The sequence below is a fragment of the Microcaecilia unicolor genome, chromosome 9, assembly GCF_901765095.1.
Source record: "Microcaecilia unicolor chromosome 9, aMicUni1.1, whole genome shotgun sequence".
In the NCBI taxonomy this organism is placed as follows: Eukaryota; Metazoa; Chordata; class Amphibia; order Gymnophiona; family Siphonopidae; genus Microcaecilia; species Microcaecilia unicolor.
This window is the reverse complement of record NC_044039.1, coordinates 226,189,873-226,209,824: the sequence shown is the minus strand read 5'-3', so window position 1 is coordinate 226,209,824 and position 19,952 is coordinate 226,189,873. Positions and strand designations below refer to the sequence as shown.

At 45.0% G+C, this 19,952-nt stretch overlaps 1 protein-coding gene across 2 annotated transcripts in view; it reads right to left on the bottom strand.

The window, feature by feature from the left end:
* Positions 1-19,952, bottom strand: part of ABCD4 (ATP binding cassette subfamily D member 4) — a 118,663-nt gene that overhangs the window by 74,919 nt on the left and 23,792 nt on the right. For both annotated transcript variants that reach the window (XM_030214733.1, XM_030214732.1), the window contains exons 3-6: positions 16,704-16,831; positions 11,636-11,775; positions 4,760-4,876; positions 1,501-1,626 (exon numbers count right to left, since the gene is read on the bottom strand). In XM_030214733.1, coding sequence (XP_030070593.1) covers positions 1,501-1,626; positions 4,760-4,876; positions 11,636-11,775; positions 16,704-16,831 — 511 coding nt within the window. The remainder of the gene's footprint in view (positions 1-1,500; positions 1,627-4,759; positions 4,877-11,635; positions 11,776-16,703; positions 16,832-19,952) is intronic.

Here is a 19,952-nt window from a genome sequence, read left to right as displayed (position 1 = left end):
TACCTCTCCATGGTGTGACCTCATATTGCGTTCAGTTCTGGTCGCCCTATCTCAAAAAAGATATAGCGGAATTAGAAAAGGTTCAAAGACGAGTGACCAAAATGATAAAGGGGATGGAACTCCTCTCGTATGAGGAAAGGCTAAAGAGGTTAGGGCTCTTCAGCTTGGAAAAGAGACAGATGAGAGGAGGATAAGACTGAGGTCTATAAAATCCTGAGCACTGTAGAACGGGTAAAAGTGAATCGATTTTTCACTCTGTCAAAAAGTACAAAGACAAGGGATCACTCAATGAAACTGCATGGAAATACTTGTATTTATTTATTAGAACAACTAGGAGGAATTATTTTTTCACTCAACGAACAGTGAAGCTCTGGAACTCGCTGTCTGAGGATATGGTAACAGCAATTAGCGTTATCTGGGTTTAAAAAAGGTTTGGACATGTTCCTGGAAGAAAGGTCTGCTATTGAGACAGACATGGGGAAGCCACTGCTTGCCCTGGGATTAGTAGCATGAAATTGGGTTTTTGTCAGGTACTTGTGACCTGGATTGGCCACTGTTGGAAGAAGGATACGGGGTTAGATGGACCATTGGTCTGACCCAATAGGGCTATTCTTATGTAACAACGTTGTACAATTACACCTCATGTTATGTAATGCCCACTGCAAGATTAATCCTGTAACAGGCTGGCCCAACCATTAGGCAAGAATGTCGCTTAGGGAAGCAGCTTCTTGCGGAGTAGACAGCAGCTGCAGTAAAAGCAAAACAATACATCCTGACAACCAGACAAACTCAAACATCAACACATACTGTAACCTGCTATTTTAGAGCATATTAGTGTGATCATCAATGTTTATTGAATTTAATTAGGAAAATCGTGTGGGGGCTGCAGGCTAGGTGTGTGAAAGTTAATTGAAGTGGGGGAGGGCTGTAAGGCTGAAGGTTTGCACTGGCTTTGACCCTATGGACACCTGGAGGCTCCTATCAAGAATTAGCAATCTCTGTACCCTGCAAGCTGCTTCTAGGGACACCATGGGGAGGGATGCCACAGGGTTACTAAATGCACTTAGAGATTAAACACAAAAACATGCCGGAATCACTGACCAGTCGCAGACTGAGGGCTAACAGACTAAACCAGGGATTTCCAAACCTGGTCCTGGAGGCCTCCCAGCTAGTCACGTTTTCAGGATATCCACAATGAATATTCATGACAGCGATCTGAATGTACTGCCTCCACTGCATGCAAATGTATCTCATGTGGGTATCCTGAAAACCAGGACCAGGAACCACTGATCTAAGCAATTTACTGGGATAAATATTAGTGAACTGTAAAAGATATATCCAGAAAAGAAACAGGAATTCTACAGTACAACTACCTAATCAGAATTTATATGAAGCAGACGGTGTCTGGAGAGTCACAAATACATTTGTACATGGTACTGACACCAATCTGGTCTGTTGGGCTTCTCGGTTTTACTTACACAGTAAGACACAAGGACTCACCTGAAGTCACCTTCCAGCTTCTCCTGATGCACCAGGGTTGCAATGATGGGTCCCATCAAGACCTTATTAACTGCAGTCCCAATGACAAAGTAGCCAAAAATACTGACAGGTCCCAGCCAACCGGTGCTGATGGAGAAAGAATAGCACGTAGCTCATTATTATTTATGTTTTTCATCAGAAATTCATTCTATTCAAGAAGAATAAGTATTTCCAAAGGGCTTAAAATCTAAATCTGACCTTAGGTCACAAAGAGAATCACTGGAAAATGAACCCTACCTAACCAGGTTCTCAGCCCCTTGCTCTAGGAGGGGCTGGAGGAGTCGCCTAATTGTTAGTGCAGTGGGCTGAGAACCTGGGAAACTGGGCTCGATTCTCACTGCAGCTCCTTGTGACCCTGGGCAAGTCACTTAACCCTCCACTGCCTAGATTGTGAGCCCACTAGGGACAGAAAAAGTAGCAGGCTACTCCTTCACACCACCTACACAAACACACCAATACACACACCTACACCACCACAGCACACACACCCATAAACACACGCACATACCCCCCAACCCACACTCACACATCCACACCCAGTGCAATACCAACCCTTCCTTCCCAGGTTCTCAGAACCCTGCTCTAACCACCAGGCTACTCCTTCACACCACCCATTCCCTCACTCATATCCATACCCTCAATCCCATACAGACACCCCAGACTCACACACATACGCATACCCACACCGCTAGCCATACCCTCACCCACACACACACACTATGGTGCACTGAATAAAACCATTCATTATAATGCACAACTTTGACCAGAGGCAGTCTGAAGAAGTATATTCCTTTAGAATAGGTACAGAGAAGGGCGACGAAAATGATAAAGGGGATGGGATGACTTCCCTATGAAGAAAGGCTAAAGCAGCTGGGGCTCTTCAGCTTGGAGAAAAGGCAACTGAGGGGAGATATGATAGAGGTCTATAAAATAATGAATGGAGTGGAAAGGGTAGATGTGAAGCATCTGTTTACACTTTCCAAAAATACTATGACTAGGGGGCATGCGATGAAGCTACAAAGTAGTAAATTTAAAACGAATCAGAGAAAAGTTTTCTTCACTCAACGTGTAATTAAACTCTGGAATTCGTTGCCAGAGAATATGGTAAAGGCAGTTAGCTTAGCAGGGTTTTAAAAAGTTTGGATGGCTTCCTAAAGGAAAAGTTCATAGACCCATTATTAAAATGGACTTGGGGAAAATCCACTGCTTATTTCTAGGATAAGCAGCATAAAATGTTTTGTACTTTTTTGGAATCTTGCCAGGTACTTGTAACCTGGATTGGCCACGATTAGAAACAGGATACTGGGTTGATGGACTTTCAATTAGAGCAGGTAAAAGCAAAGGACAGAGTAACTCACAACAGATGAAAACATTTTAGCCCTGTCTGCTAATTTCCCTCATCAGTGTCATTATAAACCCTAATTGTTGTCTTATTATTTATGGGTTGCTCATATTGGAGATTATATTTTATGTCCTGAATTCTCTTTATCTCACAAGCTGCTCTGAACGATCTTGTTGTTAACAGAAAGGCAACAGATCAATCTTTTCAAAAGATGACCTCCACTGCCTTTCTACCTCTTACTTCCCTGTCTTCCACCCCCATTGGATTTTTTTTTGTTTTACTTCTCAAAAAGAGGATGAATTAACACAACCTTCGAACATGTACTAATTCAACCACTATGGAATAATTTTATAACAGGAAGACTAGGTTGAAAACCCCAGAACATAAGCATTGCCATCCTGGGACAGTACCTGGCAAGATCCCAAAAGAGTAAAACTAATTTTATACTGCTTATCCTAGAAATTAGCAGTGAATTTTCCCAAGTGCATCTTAATAATGGCTGATGGACTTTTCTTTTAGGAAATTATGCAAAACCTTTTTAAGGTCCTGCCAAGCTAACTGCTTTTACCTCATTCTCTGGCAACAAATTGCAGAGTTTAATATTATTATTTGTTACATTTGTATCCCACATTTTCCCACCTATTTGCAGGCTCAATGTGGCCTACATAGTATCGTAGAGGCGATCGCCAGTACGATGTGAACAAATACGGAGTGATTTTGTTGTAGAGTACAGATCATGTGTGACAAAAACATTTGGGAATTGTGAGGGGGCAGAGTTAGGTTGAAGTCCAGTACGTGTTTTGGTTCCGTTGTGTTGTATGGTTAAGGTCTTTAAGTTGGATCGTTGGGGTATGCCTTTTTGAACAGGTGAGTCTTTAGTCATTTCCAGAAGTTTAGGTGGTTGGTTGTTTTCACGACATTTGGCAGTGCATTCCATATTTGTGTGCCTATATAGGAAAAGCTGGATGCATAGGTTGATTTGTATTTGAGTCCTTTGCAACTTGGGTAGTGGAGATTTAGGTAATTTCATGTTGATATTGATGTGTTTCTTGTTGGTAGATCTATGAGGTCTGTCATATATCCCGGGGCATCTCCGTAGATGATTTTATGAATCAGGGTGCTGAATTTGAATCCAATGCGTTCTTTGATTGGCAGCCAGTGCAGTTTTTCTCGTAGGGGTTTGGCGCTTTCGAATCTCGTTTTTCCAAATACAAGCCTGGCAGCTGTGTTTTGAGCAGTTTGAAGTTTCTTAATGATTTGTTCTTTGCATCCCGCGTATATTCCAGCGTATTAAGGGCATTTTATTAAGAAAATACAGGCACCTTTGTGCCACATTGAGCCTGCAAAAAGGTGGGAAAATGTGGGATACAAATGCAGCAAATGAATAAATAATAATAATAAAAAGATACCATAAACTTCTACTTGCTTTCAACTACCACTGGAAAGAAGAGAGCTAAATATACTAAATAAATTATACCCAGAAACAGCCCCAGCAACATTGAAGATAGTCTACGTGTCCATTATTGAATACATGCGGAAACTGCAAGTCTGCCAACTCTCCGTGCAAAAACTACACCCCTGCCAAAGGCTACAGGCAGATCACAGACAAGCGCATGCAATCTTTCTTTACATACTTTTTATGTGCATAAACAGGTTTTACATGCAGAAACCCCTTTTTTAAAAGCTAATCGTTTGCTCCTCCCTTTCCTAATCCGCACTAAAGATTTGCTTGCTTTGTTGCGGCCCACAGCCACTCAGTTTCTCAGGAGCCTTTTTCAACAGCAAGTCAAATTTGCTTTGAATCTAAGTGGAATTAAATAGTAAACTATGCCGGAGGGGACTCTGGAAGATGTAATGCATTCCTTGAGGAAACTGTACCTGGTGAAGCACTGGTAGGTGTAGTATGCAAGCGTAAAGGGTGAGATGAGCACTTTACTGGTCATGGAACTCAGCTGTCTGCAGAAACGTTCTACATCTTGGCTGATCCTCTGGTCACTAATCAAAATAAAGCCAAAATTAAACAGAACTATCAAAAGAAATTCATATAGATCTTATACATGACTGATAGAAAATTTTGTCAATAACCAGATTCGAATGCATGTGTGTGTATGTGTGTGCGCACATGTGGAGTGTAGGAGTGGCCTAGTGGTTAGAGCATCGGTCTTGCAATCCAGAGGTGGCCGGTTCAAATCCCACTGCTGCTCCTTGTGATCTTGGGCAAGTCATTTAACCCTCCATTGCCTCAGGTGCAAGCTTAGATTGTGAGCCCTCCTGGGACAGAGAAATATCCAGAGTACTTGAGCTACTACTGAAAAAGGTGTGAGCAAAATCTAAATAAATATTACAAAAGCTACACATAAAATCACATATTGCCTACCTCCCCCACAATTATATTCTAAAATCAATCATAACCCGATAAAGACATCCAGAAAAAGGAATACCCTCAGCCTTTTCTGAAACAATAGGTAATCCCTTTCTTTCCAAGCTGTACAAGTACGTTATGCCATAACCTAGCCCAGTATCCTGCTTCCTTCCAGCTCCAAGTACCGGCAGAAACACAAAGAGCAGCAACATTCCATGATACTGTTGGGGTCTGCTTACGATTATCACACATTAAATAATCACCCTCGTTAGCAAAACCCCAACTGATTACTGCTAGAATACCCAAGTTATTGGATTTGTTTCTTACGCTAATAAAACAAATAATACTTACATACTAAGAAGTGAAATAAAAAGAAAAGTTTATTCTGGCAACAAGTAAATAGTAACTCAAACAGAGGCTAATGCCAAGTCTGAAATACAGAAATGATTAGAGAGACCCCTTTTGTCTCCAAGCCAGTTCACTGCCTTGGAAACAAGGAAGCCCCCCCCCCTCCCTGTACATAGATTTCTCTCATTTTTATACAATTTGATTTAGTAGATGTTATACAATAATCCAGAAACTAATTACCATCTTAGCACATCCCACTAACCAATCACCTACATTCCTAATCCAACACATTTGACTTCTATCCTATCAATCATCAGTTCATACCCCAATTCTTAGAATAGCAGTTACGCCTCTCCGCCTGACTCTGAGTCACAGTCATGCTATCTTCATCCACCTACTAGAAATTTCTCTCCGACTATACTTTCTGTCACAAATTCCATGCCCCCCTTCTCATGCTACTTCAGCAGTTTTATTGTATTATATATCCAAACTGTAAGTACCAGCTGGCCTTGTGGTTGAGCTAGCAGACTGTTCCCAACTTCCCCTTTTCACCATCTAGATATAATGTGGTCTCAAACTGTATGAAACACAGGAAATCTTGATTAACATAAATCTAAATATCCATTAAAGTTATCTTAATTACATTGGACCATTCTATATGCATGTACTTACCTTCTAAAAACTTGTAACAAAATTCACAATCAATAAATTCTTTAAGCTGTCTTGTACAGCATCTTGCCCTAGACATGATGTTAACATTGTTCAGCAAAAATACTCGTGATGCATCTCCCTCCCCGAGATCTTGTACAACCGTCTCTCATTCACACACACATCTGTCTCAGTAAAAGAGTCCACTTTCGCTTCTCCCATCACTTGCCCAACAAATCATACTAAATGTGTAAACATGTTTTTGGGTCCAGTCTAGTTAAAAGGAGTGTGGGGGTCACATGACTGTCCTTGCACAAGGCCACCCTGCAGCCTGATCTACTTAGCAAGGCTTGAAAACAGCACACAGAATAATTAGGGGGGGGGGGGATGAAATAAATCGCTCCGGGCCCCACCCTTGCATCAAACGTCATGACGTTGAGGGCGGAGCAATGGCACAACAACGAAAGGGTTGGCAGGGAGGCAGGAAGGGAGGGAGGCAGGGAGGGGGGGTGTTGGCGACGAAAACCTTGATGGCAGAACAACGAAGGGGTTGACAGGGAGGGAGGCGGGAGGGGGGTGTTGGGAAATCGCTCCGGGCCCCGCCCTCGCGTCAAACGTCATGACGTTGAGGGCGGAGCAATGGCAGAACAACGAAGGGGTTGGGCACGGAGGGGGGAGGTGTTGGCGACGAAAACCTTGCTAGCGCCCGTTTCATTTGCACAGAAACGGGCCTCTTTTACTAGTAAATACATAAGTAATGCCACACTGGGAAAAGACCAAGGGTCCATCGAGCCCAGCATCCTGTCTACGACAGCAGCCAATCCAGGCCAAGGGCACCTGGCAAGCTTCCCAAACGCACAAACATTCAATACATGTTATTCCCGAAATTGTGGATTTTTCCCAAGTCCATTTAGTAGTGGTTTATGGACTTGTCCTTTAGGAAACCGTCTAACCCTTTTTTAAACTCTGCCAAGCTAACCGCCTTCACCACGTTCCCCGGCAAGGAATTCCAGAGTTTAATTACGCATTGGGTGAAGAAAACTTTTCTCCGATTTGTTTTAAATTTACTACACTGTCGTATCTTCGCATGCCCCCTTGTCCTAGTATTTTTGGAAAGCGTGAACAGACGCTTCACATCCACCTGTTCAACTCCACTCATTATTTTATATACCTCTATCATGTCTCCCCTCAGCCGTCTCTTCTCCAAGCTGAAAAGCCCTAGCCTCCTTAGTCTTTCTTCATAGGGAAGTCGTCCCATCCCCGCTATCATTTTAGTCGCCCTTCGCTGCACCTTTTCCAATCCCACTATATCTTTCTTGGAATGCGGCAACCAGAATTGGACACAATACTCAAGGTGTGGTCGCACCATGGAGCGATATAACGGCATTATAACATCCTCACACCTTTTTTCCATACCTTTCCTAATAATACCCAACATTCTATTCGCTTTCCGAGCCGCAGCAGCACACTGAGCAGAAGGTTTCAGTGTATTATCGACGACGACACCCAGATCCCTTTCTTGGTCCGTAACTCCTAACGCGGAACCCTGCATGACGTAGCTATAATTCGGGTTCTTTTTTTCCCACATGCATCACCTTGCACTTGCTCACATTAAACGTCATCTGCCATTTAGCCGCCCAGTCTCCCAGTCTCAAAAGGTCCTTCTGTAATTTTTCACAATCCTGTAGCGAGTTAACGACTTTGAATAACTTTGTGTCATCAGCAAATTTAATTACCTCGCTAGTTACTCCCATCTCTAAATCATTTATAAATATATTAAAAAGTAGCAGTCCTAGCACAGACCCCTGAGGACCCACTAACTACCCTTCTCCATTGTGAATACTGCCCATTTAACTCCACTCTCTGTTTCCTATCCTTCAACCAGTTTTTAATCCACAATAGGACATTTCCTCCTAGCCCATGACCCTCCAATTTCCTCTGTAGCCTTTCATGAGGTACCTTGTCAAACGCCTTTTGAAAATCCAGATACACAATATCAACCGGCTCCCCTTTGTCCACATGTTTGTTTACTCCTTCAAAGAACTGAAGTAAATTGGTCAGGCAAGATTTCCCCACACAAAAGCCGTGCTGACTCGGTCTCAGTAATCCATGTCCTCGGATGTGCTCTGTAATTTTGTTTTTAATAATAGCCGCTACCATTTTCCCCGGCACCGACGTCAGACTCACCAGTCTATAATTTCCTGGATCTCCCCTGGAACTTTTTAAAAAATGGGCGTTACATTGGCCACCCTCCAATCTTCCAGTACCACGCTCGATTTTAAGGATAAATTACATATCACTAGCAGTAGCTCCGCAAGCTCATTTTTCAGTTCTATCAGTACTCTAGGATGAATACCATCCGGTCCAGGAGATTTGCTACTCTTCAGTTTGCTGAACTGCCCCCATTATGTCCTCCAGGTTTACCGTGGTCAGTAAGTTTCTCCAACTTGTCCGCTTGAAATACCATTTCCGACACTGGTATCCCACCCAAATCTTCCTCGGTGAAGACCGAAGCAAAGAATTCATTCAATCTCTCCGCTACGTCTTTATCTTCCTTGATCACCCCTTTTACCCCTCGGTCATCCAGCGGCCCAACTGATTCTTTTGCTGGCTTCCTGCTTTTAATATACCAAAAAAATTTTTTGCTATGTTTTTTTTGCCTCTAATGCTTTTTTTTCGTAATCTCTCTTGGCCTTCTTTATCTGCGCCTTGCATTTGCTTTGACACTCCTTATGCTGCTTCTTGTTATTTTCAGACGGTTCCTTCTTCCATTTTCTGAAGGTATTTCTTTTAGCCCTAATAGCTTCCTTCACCTCACTTTTCAACCATGCCAGCTGTTTTTTGGACTTCCGCCTTTCTTTTCTAATTCGCGGAATGTTTGGCCTGGACCTCCAGGATGGTATTTTTGAACAGCGTTCATGCCTGTTGTACAGTTTTTACCCTCTCAGTTGCCCCCTAAGTTTTTTTTTAACCGTTCTCATTTTATCATAGTCTCCTTTTTTAAAGTTAAACGCTAACGTATTTAACTTCCTGTGTATAGTTACTTCAAGGTTGATATCAAAACTAATCATATTACGATCACTGTTATCAAGCGGCCGCAGTACCATAACGTCCCTCACCAGATCATGTGCTCCACTAAGGACCAAGTCTAGAATGTTTCCTTCTCTCGTCGGCTCCTGCACCAGCTGCTCCATAAAGCTGTCCTTGATTTCATCAAGGAATTGTACCTCTATAGCGTGTCCCGATGTTACATTTACCCAGTCTATATTTGGATAATTGAAGTCACCCATTATTATCACAGTGCCCATTTTGTTTGCGTCTCTGATTTCTTTTATCATAAAGTTGTAACCATTACATATACATAAGCTAAACGGAAATAAGCTAACCATATTGTTATTTTAATAACTTTGATATGTATGAGGTGAAAATGTTTCCAAGTTTAATAAAAAAAAATTTAAACAGCAGCCGTTATGGTCTTCTCAAGGTCCTCACTAAACCACAAACCTCTGAAGGGAAGCTTACTCAAACAAGGCTTAGAGGCCATATCTGGTCACCAGTGGCAGAGCCAATGCTACCAGCACGTGACTACCGCTGAGGCCATCAAGTGAGAACAGATATTAATCAAGTCAGAACACAACAGCCAAAAAGAATGCACTCAGCTCCAACCAAGTGACCTCCAGTGCAATATGGCCCTCTCCATATACTGTACCTCACTGACCACTGCCGCCTGTACACCGAGCACAGAGGCACCAAATTCCTGCTTTAGTAGAAACTCCACCTTCTTGTCATAGGGAGTCTTCATGACCTAACTGCCTTCAAGAGTATTATAGTCTTCTTCATCATTGCTGTTACCAACTGTAAGAGCCTGTCCAGATCTTTGCAAGAGAGAGGATAAATCCTGCCCAACAACCTTGCATCCTGTAGAAACAAGTCCAAAAGACTCCTACTTCCTGGAACCATCTGTGACAGACTCTATGAAGGGGAAAGGCTTTCAAGGGTCTCCTCACACCCTCCACTATCAGATCTCCATCCACTGTCTAATGCTGCATCACTAATGAGATGTGCAGAGCCACCATCACCTGACTAATGAGGGATGACAAATCCTCCTACCAGAACAGCCTCTCTAATGAGGAGTTATCATCTACCAGAAAGACCTCCCTGACCTGGAGGACTCACCCCTCAGCTCATCATCCAAGTCGTCCTCCCCCAAGGTATCCTCAAGCAAAAAGGCAGGCAGAATAAGACCATGATACTGTATCAAGATTCCACTAGGAGCCACAAGGAAGTCCCAGGGTTTTGTTCCCCCCACAGGAGACCTCCTCTTGCCCTCTGAGGCTAACTTCTGCAGATCCCCAAGGTCCCAATAGAAGCACTCAGAGAGGGCATGAAAAAGGCTCCATATTCAACTTGCTTAGTGAGGGATGAGAGGCCCATGTAGCCCCCCCTGGAGAGATGGAGACTGACCCCTCCTTTGGGGTATATGAAATTCTGGTGGGCCAGCCCAAAATGGCCATTGTTCTTCCCAAATCCAGGTAAGCTGACAACGGCCCAACTAAAGCTGAAGAGAGTCCAAAGACAAAGGCCTGAAAACAACAGCTGGCTCTTCCCCTCTAGCTTCCTGTGGCACCTGCCTCACTGAGGGAACCTTTTGGACCCTGCCCTGCTCTGCTCTACACTGGGACTTATGCTCTGTCCTTCAACCTGCTAACAATGAAATTAGATTTTTTAAACAACTTTATTAGCTGTCACAGGCTAGGAAATTAAGCTAACCTCCCTATCTGCAGAGTGCAAAGATTCCAGAGAAGTGGGGAGCAGAGGAAACAGTAAAGATCCCTCCTGCTCTATCTGGGCATTGGTCCATGGACCAATGGCAAGTAGCCAACATTGGCCACTCAACCCACAAAGCATGGACTGTGCCCAGTGTAGTTAGGCCTGAAGAAAAATCCTGCTGCGGCACTTCAACCTGAACCATCTGCTGGAGGCCGAGAAATACTGACAGAATCCAAGCTGCACCACTCCTTATACCAGTGATGTCACTGGAAAGTTCAGTTTCTCTACATCCATCTACTTGAAAGGTGGCACAGCCCATTGGTCCAACAGGATGAAAAACAGAATATAAGCAGGATAATGTAGTTCACAGGTTGCACCGAACAAAATGGTCACTTTTGACATGCAGTAACAATGTAAGACGAGCATCTGGGCCACATGTAAACCCAATGAGCAGAAAGTTACCTAACTTGATATTTCACAAATTTGAATGTTCACCATATTAAAGCTCACTAGAAAAATGACAGGATTACTACAGGCTGAACGATGTCCTATTAGGGTAGAGAATGAGGACAAGCTCCACCAGTACTGACTGGATGGATTCTGTTAGAAAAGAAGAGAAGACTTACGGGTTATCGATATCCTTATGGAGCACATTCAGGATGTAATACACTTTTCCCTCAAAGTAATAGCGATGAAAGTATTCAGTCAGGTCTTTTCTCCAGTTCACATACATGAGATTACAGATAAACTGGTCAAAGCTTTTCAGCTGGAGAAAGAAAAAAAAAAAAAAGATATATGTGAGAAAAAGGTGAGCAAGGGATAAAAAAGAGAAGAGACTAAGAGGGAGGACAGGACAGAAAAACACAAGCGAGATTAGAATATTGCACGAGTTTATAACAGAGTGAAGGTGACAATATCAGGAAAGAGCAGGAAAGAACATTATGGGGAAAGGAAGAGTGAATTGCAGAATATGAGCAGGAGGGAAGCACACTTTTGAAAGTGCAGCAATATAAGAGGAGGGTAAATAGCAGCAGCAGCAGCCCCTCCAATTTAGGACATCAGTCGGCTGGTGGACCTTCAAAAGCACTGAACAGCCTATTCTGAATCCACACATTCTTTGCAAAGTGGACCATGGTCCACCCCTCCACAGGCATCTCAAGGTCAGTTACATTCAGGAATGGTAGCTGTTTCTTTATCCTCAGAGCACTTCTACTCTAAGGGCCCAATTTACTAATGTGCATACCATACCTGCCAAGTCTCTCGCATTCAGCGGGAGACTCCCGCTTTGGTGGGTCATCTCCCACACTCCTACCAAAGCGGGAAAGTGTCCCGCTGAGTTCCACCGCTGCCACTGCTTCTCTCTTGAGCAGCGGCAGCCACAGCAAAAGAAGAAAAACAAGCGTGGGGCCGCAGCAGCCTTCAGGCATGCGCTGTCGGCTCTGCCAGTCCTCTGCCGCGGGAACAGGAAATTGACGCCAGCGGGGGCAGAGGACAGCACAGGCGATGGCGCCTGCCTGAAGGCTGCTGCGGCCCCGCGCTTGTTTTTCTTTTGCCGGTGCTGCTGCTGCAACACAGGGCTGGAGGGAGAGAAGAAATATGGGGTACTGGCTGGAAAGGGTAAGGGAAGGGGGAAAGAGTGTCCAGAGGGAGGCAGGAATAAATGGAGAGAGCAGAGGGGAGAGAAAGAAAGAAGAGTAAGGATGCTGGAGGGTACAGAGAGAGAGAGATGGGGAGAGAAAGAGGGGAAAGGGAAAAGGGCAGGGGAGAGAAAGGATGCCGGGGAGAAAGAAGGGGAGCAAGGGGGAGACCCTGGCTGGTCAGATTCAGAGAGAAAGAGGAGAAATGCTAGAAGGAGGTGGCAGAAAGAGGGAATATGCTGGATGGAAGAGGGGTATAGAGAGAAAGAGAGGAGTGGGAAGATGGGGAGAAAAAGAGGGGGCATGGAAAAGAGCAGGAGACAGAGAAACTACTGGGGAGAAACTGGTCAGATGGAGAAATGCTGGATTAAAGGAGAAAGAGAGAGGGAAAATGCTGGAAGAAGGGACAGAAAGAGGGAAGAAGCTGGATGGAAGGGTAGGGAGAGAAAGAGGAAAGACACTGGAAGGATGGGAAGAGAGAGAGAGGACATACTGACTGGAAAAGGGTAGAGAGAACTGTCTAGAAGGAAGGGGAGATAGAGGGAGATAATGCATGAAAGGATTGGGAGAGGGTAATGGGTGGAAGGATGGGGAGAGAAAGAGGGATGACACTAGATGAAAGGGTAGGAAAGAAAGAGGGAAGGTGCTGGATGTAAAGATAGGGAGAGATAGAGGATACGCTGGATGGAAGGATGCAGAGAGAAAGAGGGGGATACACTGGAAGGATGGGGAGAGAAAGAGGGGAGATGCTGGATGGAAAGGGGGAAGAGGATATAGTTAGTGAAAGACTGGAGAATAAGAGAAAGGGGCATGGGGAGAACAAAAGTGAGGAAAAGATGAAAAGCCATAGGTAGATGAAGTAAAAAGAGGGAAATAAAAGAATGGATAGTAAGAATGAATTAAATCTGGACAGAGAGAGAGGCAGAAAAATAAATTGAAGAAAACAAAGGAAAAAGGAGAGAAAAATGACAAATGGACAGGAAACCCTGGCAAGAGAGTTAAGAGAAGACAAAGGAAAGCAGAATCAAGAGACTGGAACCAACACAATTAGAAAAAGTAAATGGCCAGACAACAAAGGTACAGAAAATATATATATTTTTTTTATAATATTTTTATTGTCAAGAGTAACACTCAAATATCCAAACATCCAAAATTCCTACTTGACTGAGTACTGCGAGGGTGCAAATGTGATAGCTGTGTTAATGAAGGTTAATACATGCAAATAAAACACAAAACAGAAACTAAGGTGATACCTTCACTGATTTTTTAAACATTTTTGATTAGCCTTCAGAGACCAGCACTTCCTTCCACAGGTCAGGAGAGGATACCATAACAGCATTATACTGTCCTGACCTGACCTGTGGCAGGAGGATTTGGCCTCTGAAAGCTAATTGAAAAGGGTATTAGGCGGGCTATTAAATAAAATATTTCCTGAAATGGCACTGGGATTGAGGTGTGTCATGGGGGTGGAGCCAAGGCAGAGTGGGGCAGGGCTGGGGTGTGTACTAAAATCTCCCTCTCAAAAATTTGGACTCCTTGGCAGCTCTGGCTTACACATTTATTATGCACATAGTAAATAGTAACACAAGATCCATTATTGTCAATGGGGCCTAACATGCATCAACATGATTTAAGTTCAGCCCTAAACTCTGTACCTGAGGAAGCAGAGGGTTAAGTGACATCCTTAAGGTCACAAGTAACAGCAGTGGAGGATCTGAATTCTGGTTTCCACCCTACTTTCTAACCAGAAGAATGCTACTTCACTTCTCACTCGGGGAATGGGATTTGCAACTCTAGGCTGGTCTTCTCCTTTCACCCTTCTGTCTCAATGTCAGTCACTAGGCCTCAAAGCGGCACACAACTTGACAAACCAAGCAACCCAGCACCAAACAATTAGTAGCATGTTTCTCCCTGTCAATACCTCTGTATTTGAGGGCAACTAGAACCTTGTCTCTTTTAGCCACCTTCAGAACGCAAGCCAACAGTAAGCCAGGAGAAGAGAGCCTGGTGAGAAAGGCAACTTTCAGGCCCCCCATTATGGTTCATTTCTGCCCCATTAGTAGTAGACATCCTATATAATAAGACACACCTCCAACATTCTGAAGCTGAGAAAGTGAAGCCTTGATGCATTCGTGCTCTCCCTAAAGCTATATCCATCTCCTGAAGTGACATCAGCGTACTTCCGGGTACGTCACACTCAGCACTGACCAACCACAGGAGGGAGGGCGGGCGCACAGCGGCGACTGGCTCTACCGTTCAGTGGGCGTGCACGCTGAGCTGTGCACGGCAGCGGAGGTTGGGCGGTTGGCGGAGGGGCAGAGATTTGGGCGGTGTGGTGCTGTAAGGGGAAGGAGAATCGCTGGGTGGCTGGAGGGGGGCCAGGGGAGAGAGCAGAATCACTGGGTGCCTGGAGGGGGGCAGGGGACATAGGAGAATCGCTGGGTGGCTGGAGGGGGGGCAGGGGAGATAGGACAATAGTTGGCTGGCTGGAGGGGGAGCAGGGGAGACAGGAGAATCACTGGGTGGCTGAAGGGGGGGGCAGGGGAGAGAGGAGATTCGCTGGGTAGCTGGAGGGGGGGCAAGGGAAAAAGGACAATTGCTGGGTGGCTGGAGGGGGGGCAGGGGACAGAGGAGACTCGCTGGGTGGCGGGAGGGGGGGCAGGGGACAGAGGAGACTCGCTGGGTGGCTGGAGGGGGGGGCAAAGGAGAGAAGAGCATCGGTGGGTGGCTGGAAGGGGGCAGGGGACATAGGACAATCGCTGGGTGGCTTGGGGGGGGCAGGGGACAGAGGAGACTCGCTGGGTAGCTGGGGGGGCAGAGGAGAGAAGAGCATCGGTGGGTGGCTGAAAGGGGGGCAGGGGAGATAGGACAATCGCTGGGTGGCTGGAGGGGGGGCAGGGGACAGAGGAGACTCGCAGGGTGGCTGGAGGGGGGCAGAGGAGAGAAGAGCATCGGTGGGTGGCTGGAGGGGGGCAAGGGAAAAAGTAGAATCGCTGGGTGGCTGGAGGGGGAGCAGGGGAGAGAGGAGAATCGCTGGGTGGCTGGAGGGGGGCAGAGGAGACACACTCGCACCCAGCAGTCTCACTCTCTCTCTGTCACACACACACACTCGCACATTCACTCTCTCTCTCTCACACACAGTCAACCTCACACATACTCTCTCAAACATACACACTCCGAGGAAAACCTTGCTAGCGCCCGTTTCATTTGTGTCAGAAACGGGCCTGTTTTACTAGTGTTTTCATAAAGGACAGTCACATTGATCTATTGCTCCCTTCATTTGACAATTGGATTTTACTGCAAGCATCACAGATGGAAGTTCTCAAGGATCTTAATATAGTATCTGTAAATAGACCAGGTTTCACTGAAGCAAACAAAAGCAACAGTCTAGCGGGGAAGAAACAGCAGTGTAAGGGGGTAGAAAGACAGCAGAATTGTAACAGGAAGGTGGGAAAGACCTAGAGGGCACACAGATGGAAAAGTATGAAGGATAACAACATGAAGAAATGCCAGAGGAATGTACTATAAGGGGGTGGATGGGCAGTCTAAGAACTCTTAAAAGGGTCATGGGGTTGGCCAAGAAGAGTACGAAAGAAGCATGACCCAAGGCAGATAGTGCAAGGCTGAGAACAAGGTAGCGTGAGGGGAGGGCGAGGCCAGGCTGGAAAGAGGACAGCAAGAGGGAGGGGCGAGGCCAGGCTGGAAAGAGGGCAGCGTGAGAGAAGGGTAAGGCCAGGCTGGAAAGAGGGCAGCGTGAGAGGAGGGCAAGGCCAGGTTGGAAAGACGGCAGTGTGAGAGAAGGGTAAGGCCAGGCTGGAAAGAGGGCAGCGTGAGAGGAGGGCAAGGCCAGGTTGGAAAGACGGCAGTGTGAGAGAAGGGTAAGGCCAGGCTGGGAAGAAGGCAGTGTGAGGTCAGGCAGGGAGGAAAGTAGTATAAAAGAGAACAAAGGAAGGCAGGGCAAGGCAAGGCCAAGGATGGAGAGAACAGTGAGTGGGTGGTACAAAGGGAGGGTTGAATGAGGCAAATGGTTGGAGGAAGTGAGATATGTCTTGCTTACTGCGGAGTTTGTAATGATGAGAATCACAGCTATCGCCGTCAGATTTTTAAATCCCTCCAGGTCCCTGTGCCCAAGGACCCCAAAGTATTGGCTGGGAATCACCCCCACTTGGTATATCACAAGTTGTTCTGTGAGAAACAGAAAGAATAAAGCACACATTTCAACTAGAGAAATCCTCTTTTTTTATCACTAGAGGCTTTTATAAGTATTGTATTATTACACACAGAGTACTGCATTTTCAGTATTTTTGAGCTTTTCGTTGTAAACTCTTTTGGGTTAAGTATTCTGTTTGAAAGAAGTGTCATGCAAGTGTAACATAAGATGGAATGAATGCACAAAATGGTTGTCTTCTGGGACTCGTCAAAGAAAGCTACGTACACAGATGGTACCGTAACACATCAGCTAACAGGGCAAGTGTCTAACACAAGGATCGCAAAGATTTTTTAAAGGCATTCTGCTTTTAACGTCCGTTGAGAGAAGCCTTACTATATCTTTAGGAATTTCAATATTTAATTGCTATGACAGAGTGAAAAATACAAGTAACTAAAAGTAACCTAATAATATTTATTATTATGATTGAATCTTAACATGTGGATTATTAGCCAGACAAACTAACAAAAGATGATAACAATACTGTGATTGCCATGGGTAACTTGATAATAACTCGCCTAACTTACATATATATGTCCTCACTGAAAATTACCCAATAAAAAGTTTTAGATTCCATTTAGGGGTATTGAGGAGGTTCAACATCAACAGAAGGTAAACACTCACTGGAGATCAAACGCCAAGCAAAGAAAATGGAGCAAAAAAAGCCTCTCTCAGATGGTGTCCAGTAAAAAAGCTGATTTGAATAAAGACTTTGCTACGGACACCATCTGAGAGAGGCTTTTTTGCTCCATTTTCTTTGATTGAGGAGGTTCAGCCATTCCGGCTTCCTTTGAGGGCAGGGCGTGAGTAGATGAGTCAACATTTTTTCAGACGCCAAGGCCAATTAGTGAGGTTGTTCTCGTGGACCCCAGCCATGTCTAAAACTAGTTCTGGCAGACGCATATTCCAAAAACTGACATATTCCAATCAATAAATAGAAAATAAAATTCTCTTTTCTACATTTGTTGCCTGGTCATTTAATTTTTCTTATTGTGTTGACTTCTTTTCTCTTCATATCCACCATCCATCTTCTCTCTGGATCCCTATATATATGACCCAGCATCACACCTGTCTTCCAGCCATGTTGAGCATTTCCCATCTTTGTATCCTATTCCCCACCCCCACATGCCAGTATCTCTCTCTCTCTCAGCCCACTCCACAGAGGTCCATATCAAGTGTTCATCTCTCTTCCCTCTCTCCGGTCCTGTCTCCCCTTTGCAGGACCAGCACCTCTTCCTCTTGCTTCTTTCCCTGCAGGTCCTAGTACCTCTTTCGTTCCTTGTCCTTCCCCCACCTCCACCCCCAAAATCCAGCACCTCTTTCCCTCTTCACACCCTTTCCTCCTCACCCCCGTCACTGGATCTCTCTCTTCCCTACCTGACCTCCTATGCAGCACCTCTCTCCCTCCTAGCTCCTTTCTGGTGGTCTAGGGTACTAAGTCGGGTAACAGCAATCCCCAGTGCTGCTGCCCATGCCGGCTTTGAGACTCAAAATATTGGCTGCAACCTCTCATGGTAGTGTCATGAGAGTTCATGGCCACTATTTAGAACCGCAACAAATGGGCTTTAGAACCGCAACAAATGAGCCACACAGGAAGCAGTGACTGTGGGATCGCTGCTGCCTTACCTACTCTAGACCACCAGCTTATCATTCGGGTAGGTCTGGGGGTGGTGGGGTTCCCAATGCGTGAGAGAAGAGGGCTTTGGCATGTGAGCTGGAGAATGGGACCAAATGCGTGTGATTGGTATGTCTGGAATTATACCAACGCTGAGCCTCATTTGGGTGCTGGATCAGACATGGTGTTACTCCTGTCGGAATTCTGCGCCAAAAAAAGAAATTCTAGCTCTAAGTAATGGAACTCCTTGCACGAATGCTACGCCAAAATTCAGATTATTTGAAGTTCCATATTTATTTATTTCTTGCATTTGTATCCCACATTTTCCCACCTATTTTAACCTCCACCATCACTGTGCAGTCCTGTCCGCTACCCCCGGCTGTTGATATCAGAGTTTTACTTCAAGGCTCAGTGTTACCCCACATTGTGGCCAAATCAAAGTTCCTTATCCTCCCCATTATTCTGGACTTCAGGTAAGTACCTTGTCTTTCATTAGGGATCCTCCTTTGGGGTCCAGGCCCCAGGGGTTCCAGTCTATCTTTATGGATTCTTTCCTTTGGTGTCCAGTCATCAGTTACTTGGTGTCACGAAATGCCTAGCCACCCACCTGGGGCTACCCTGCGGCCACTTAGAAGGTCTATCCCCAGCACAGGTCAGGTCCACCTGAACCTTCCGCCTGTGCTCTACACTAGCACCTTCCTCCCATCGACTGGGTCAAAACCGCCTCTGGGCGAGTCTCCCGCTCTCAAGTTATCTCCAGTGATGCCTAGGTTACTAGGGCCACACTCCAGCAGTCCCACAGCTCCTAGAAAGCAACCCACAAGGATTCTTTATCAATCCAGACAAGCAGCAGCAATAAACTAAAAATGTTTATTGTCATGAAAAATTAGAACAATGAACAGAAAAGGTGCAATCAGCAAACAATAACAAGTAACTGAATATGGATGAATTATAAAACTATCTAAGTATTTGTTTACTATCTAAATAGTGCATGGGGAGTTCAGGACACATAGCTGCTCACAGGTTATCAAATATAACTGTTCACAGGGCCTCAGCAAACAGATCTTTCTCTCTCTCCTCCCTGGCTAAAACTGGATAAAATGCCAGTACATCCTGGCTGAATTTGAGCTCCTGGGCCAAATCAGAGCTCAGAACAGCAAATTTTAAAAGTAGCTGGCCACAATTATAGACCGGTGAGTCTGACGTCGGTGCCGGGAAAAATGGTGGAGGCTATTATTAAGAATAAAATTACAGAGCACATACAAAAGCATGGGCTACTGAGACAAAGTCAACACGGATTTAGTGAAGGGAAGTCTTGCCTCACAAATCTACTGCATTTTTTTGAGGGGGTGAACAGGAAGTCTTGCCTCACAAATCTACTGCATTTTTTTGAGGGGGTGAACAAACATGTGGACAAAGGGAAGCCGGTCGATATTGTATATCTAGATTTTCAGAAGGCGTTTGACAAAGTGCCTCATGAAAGA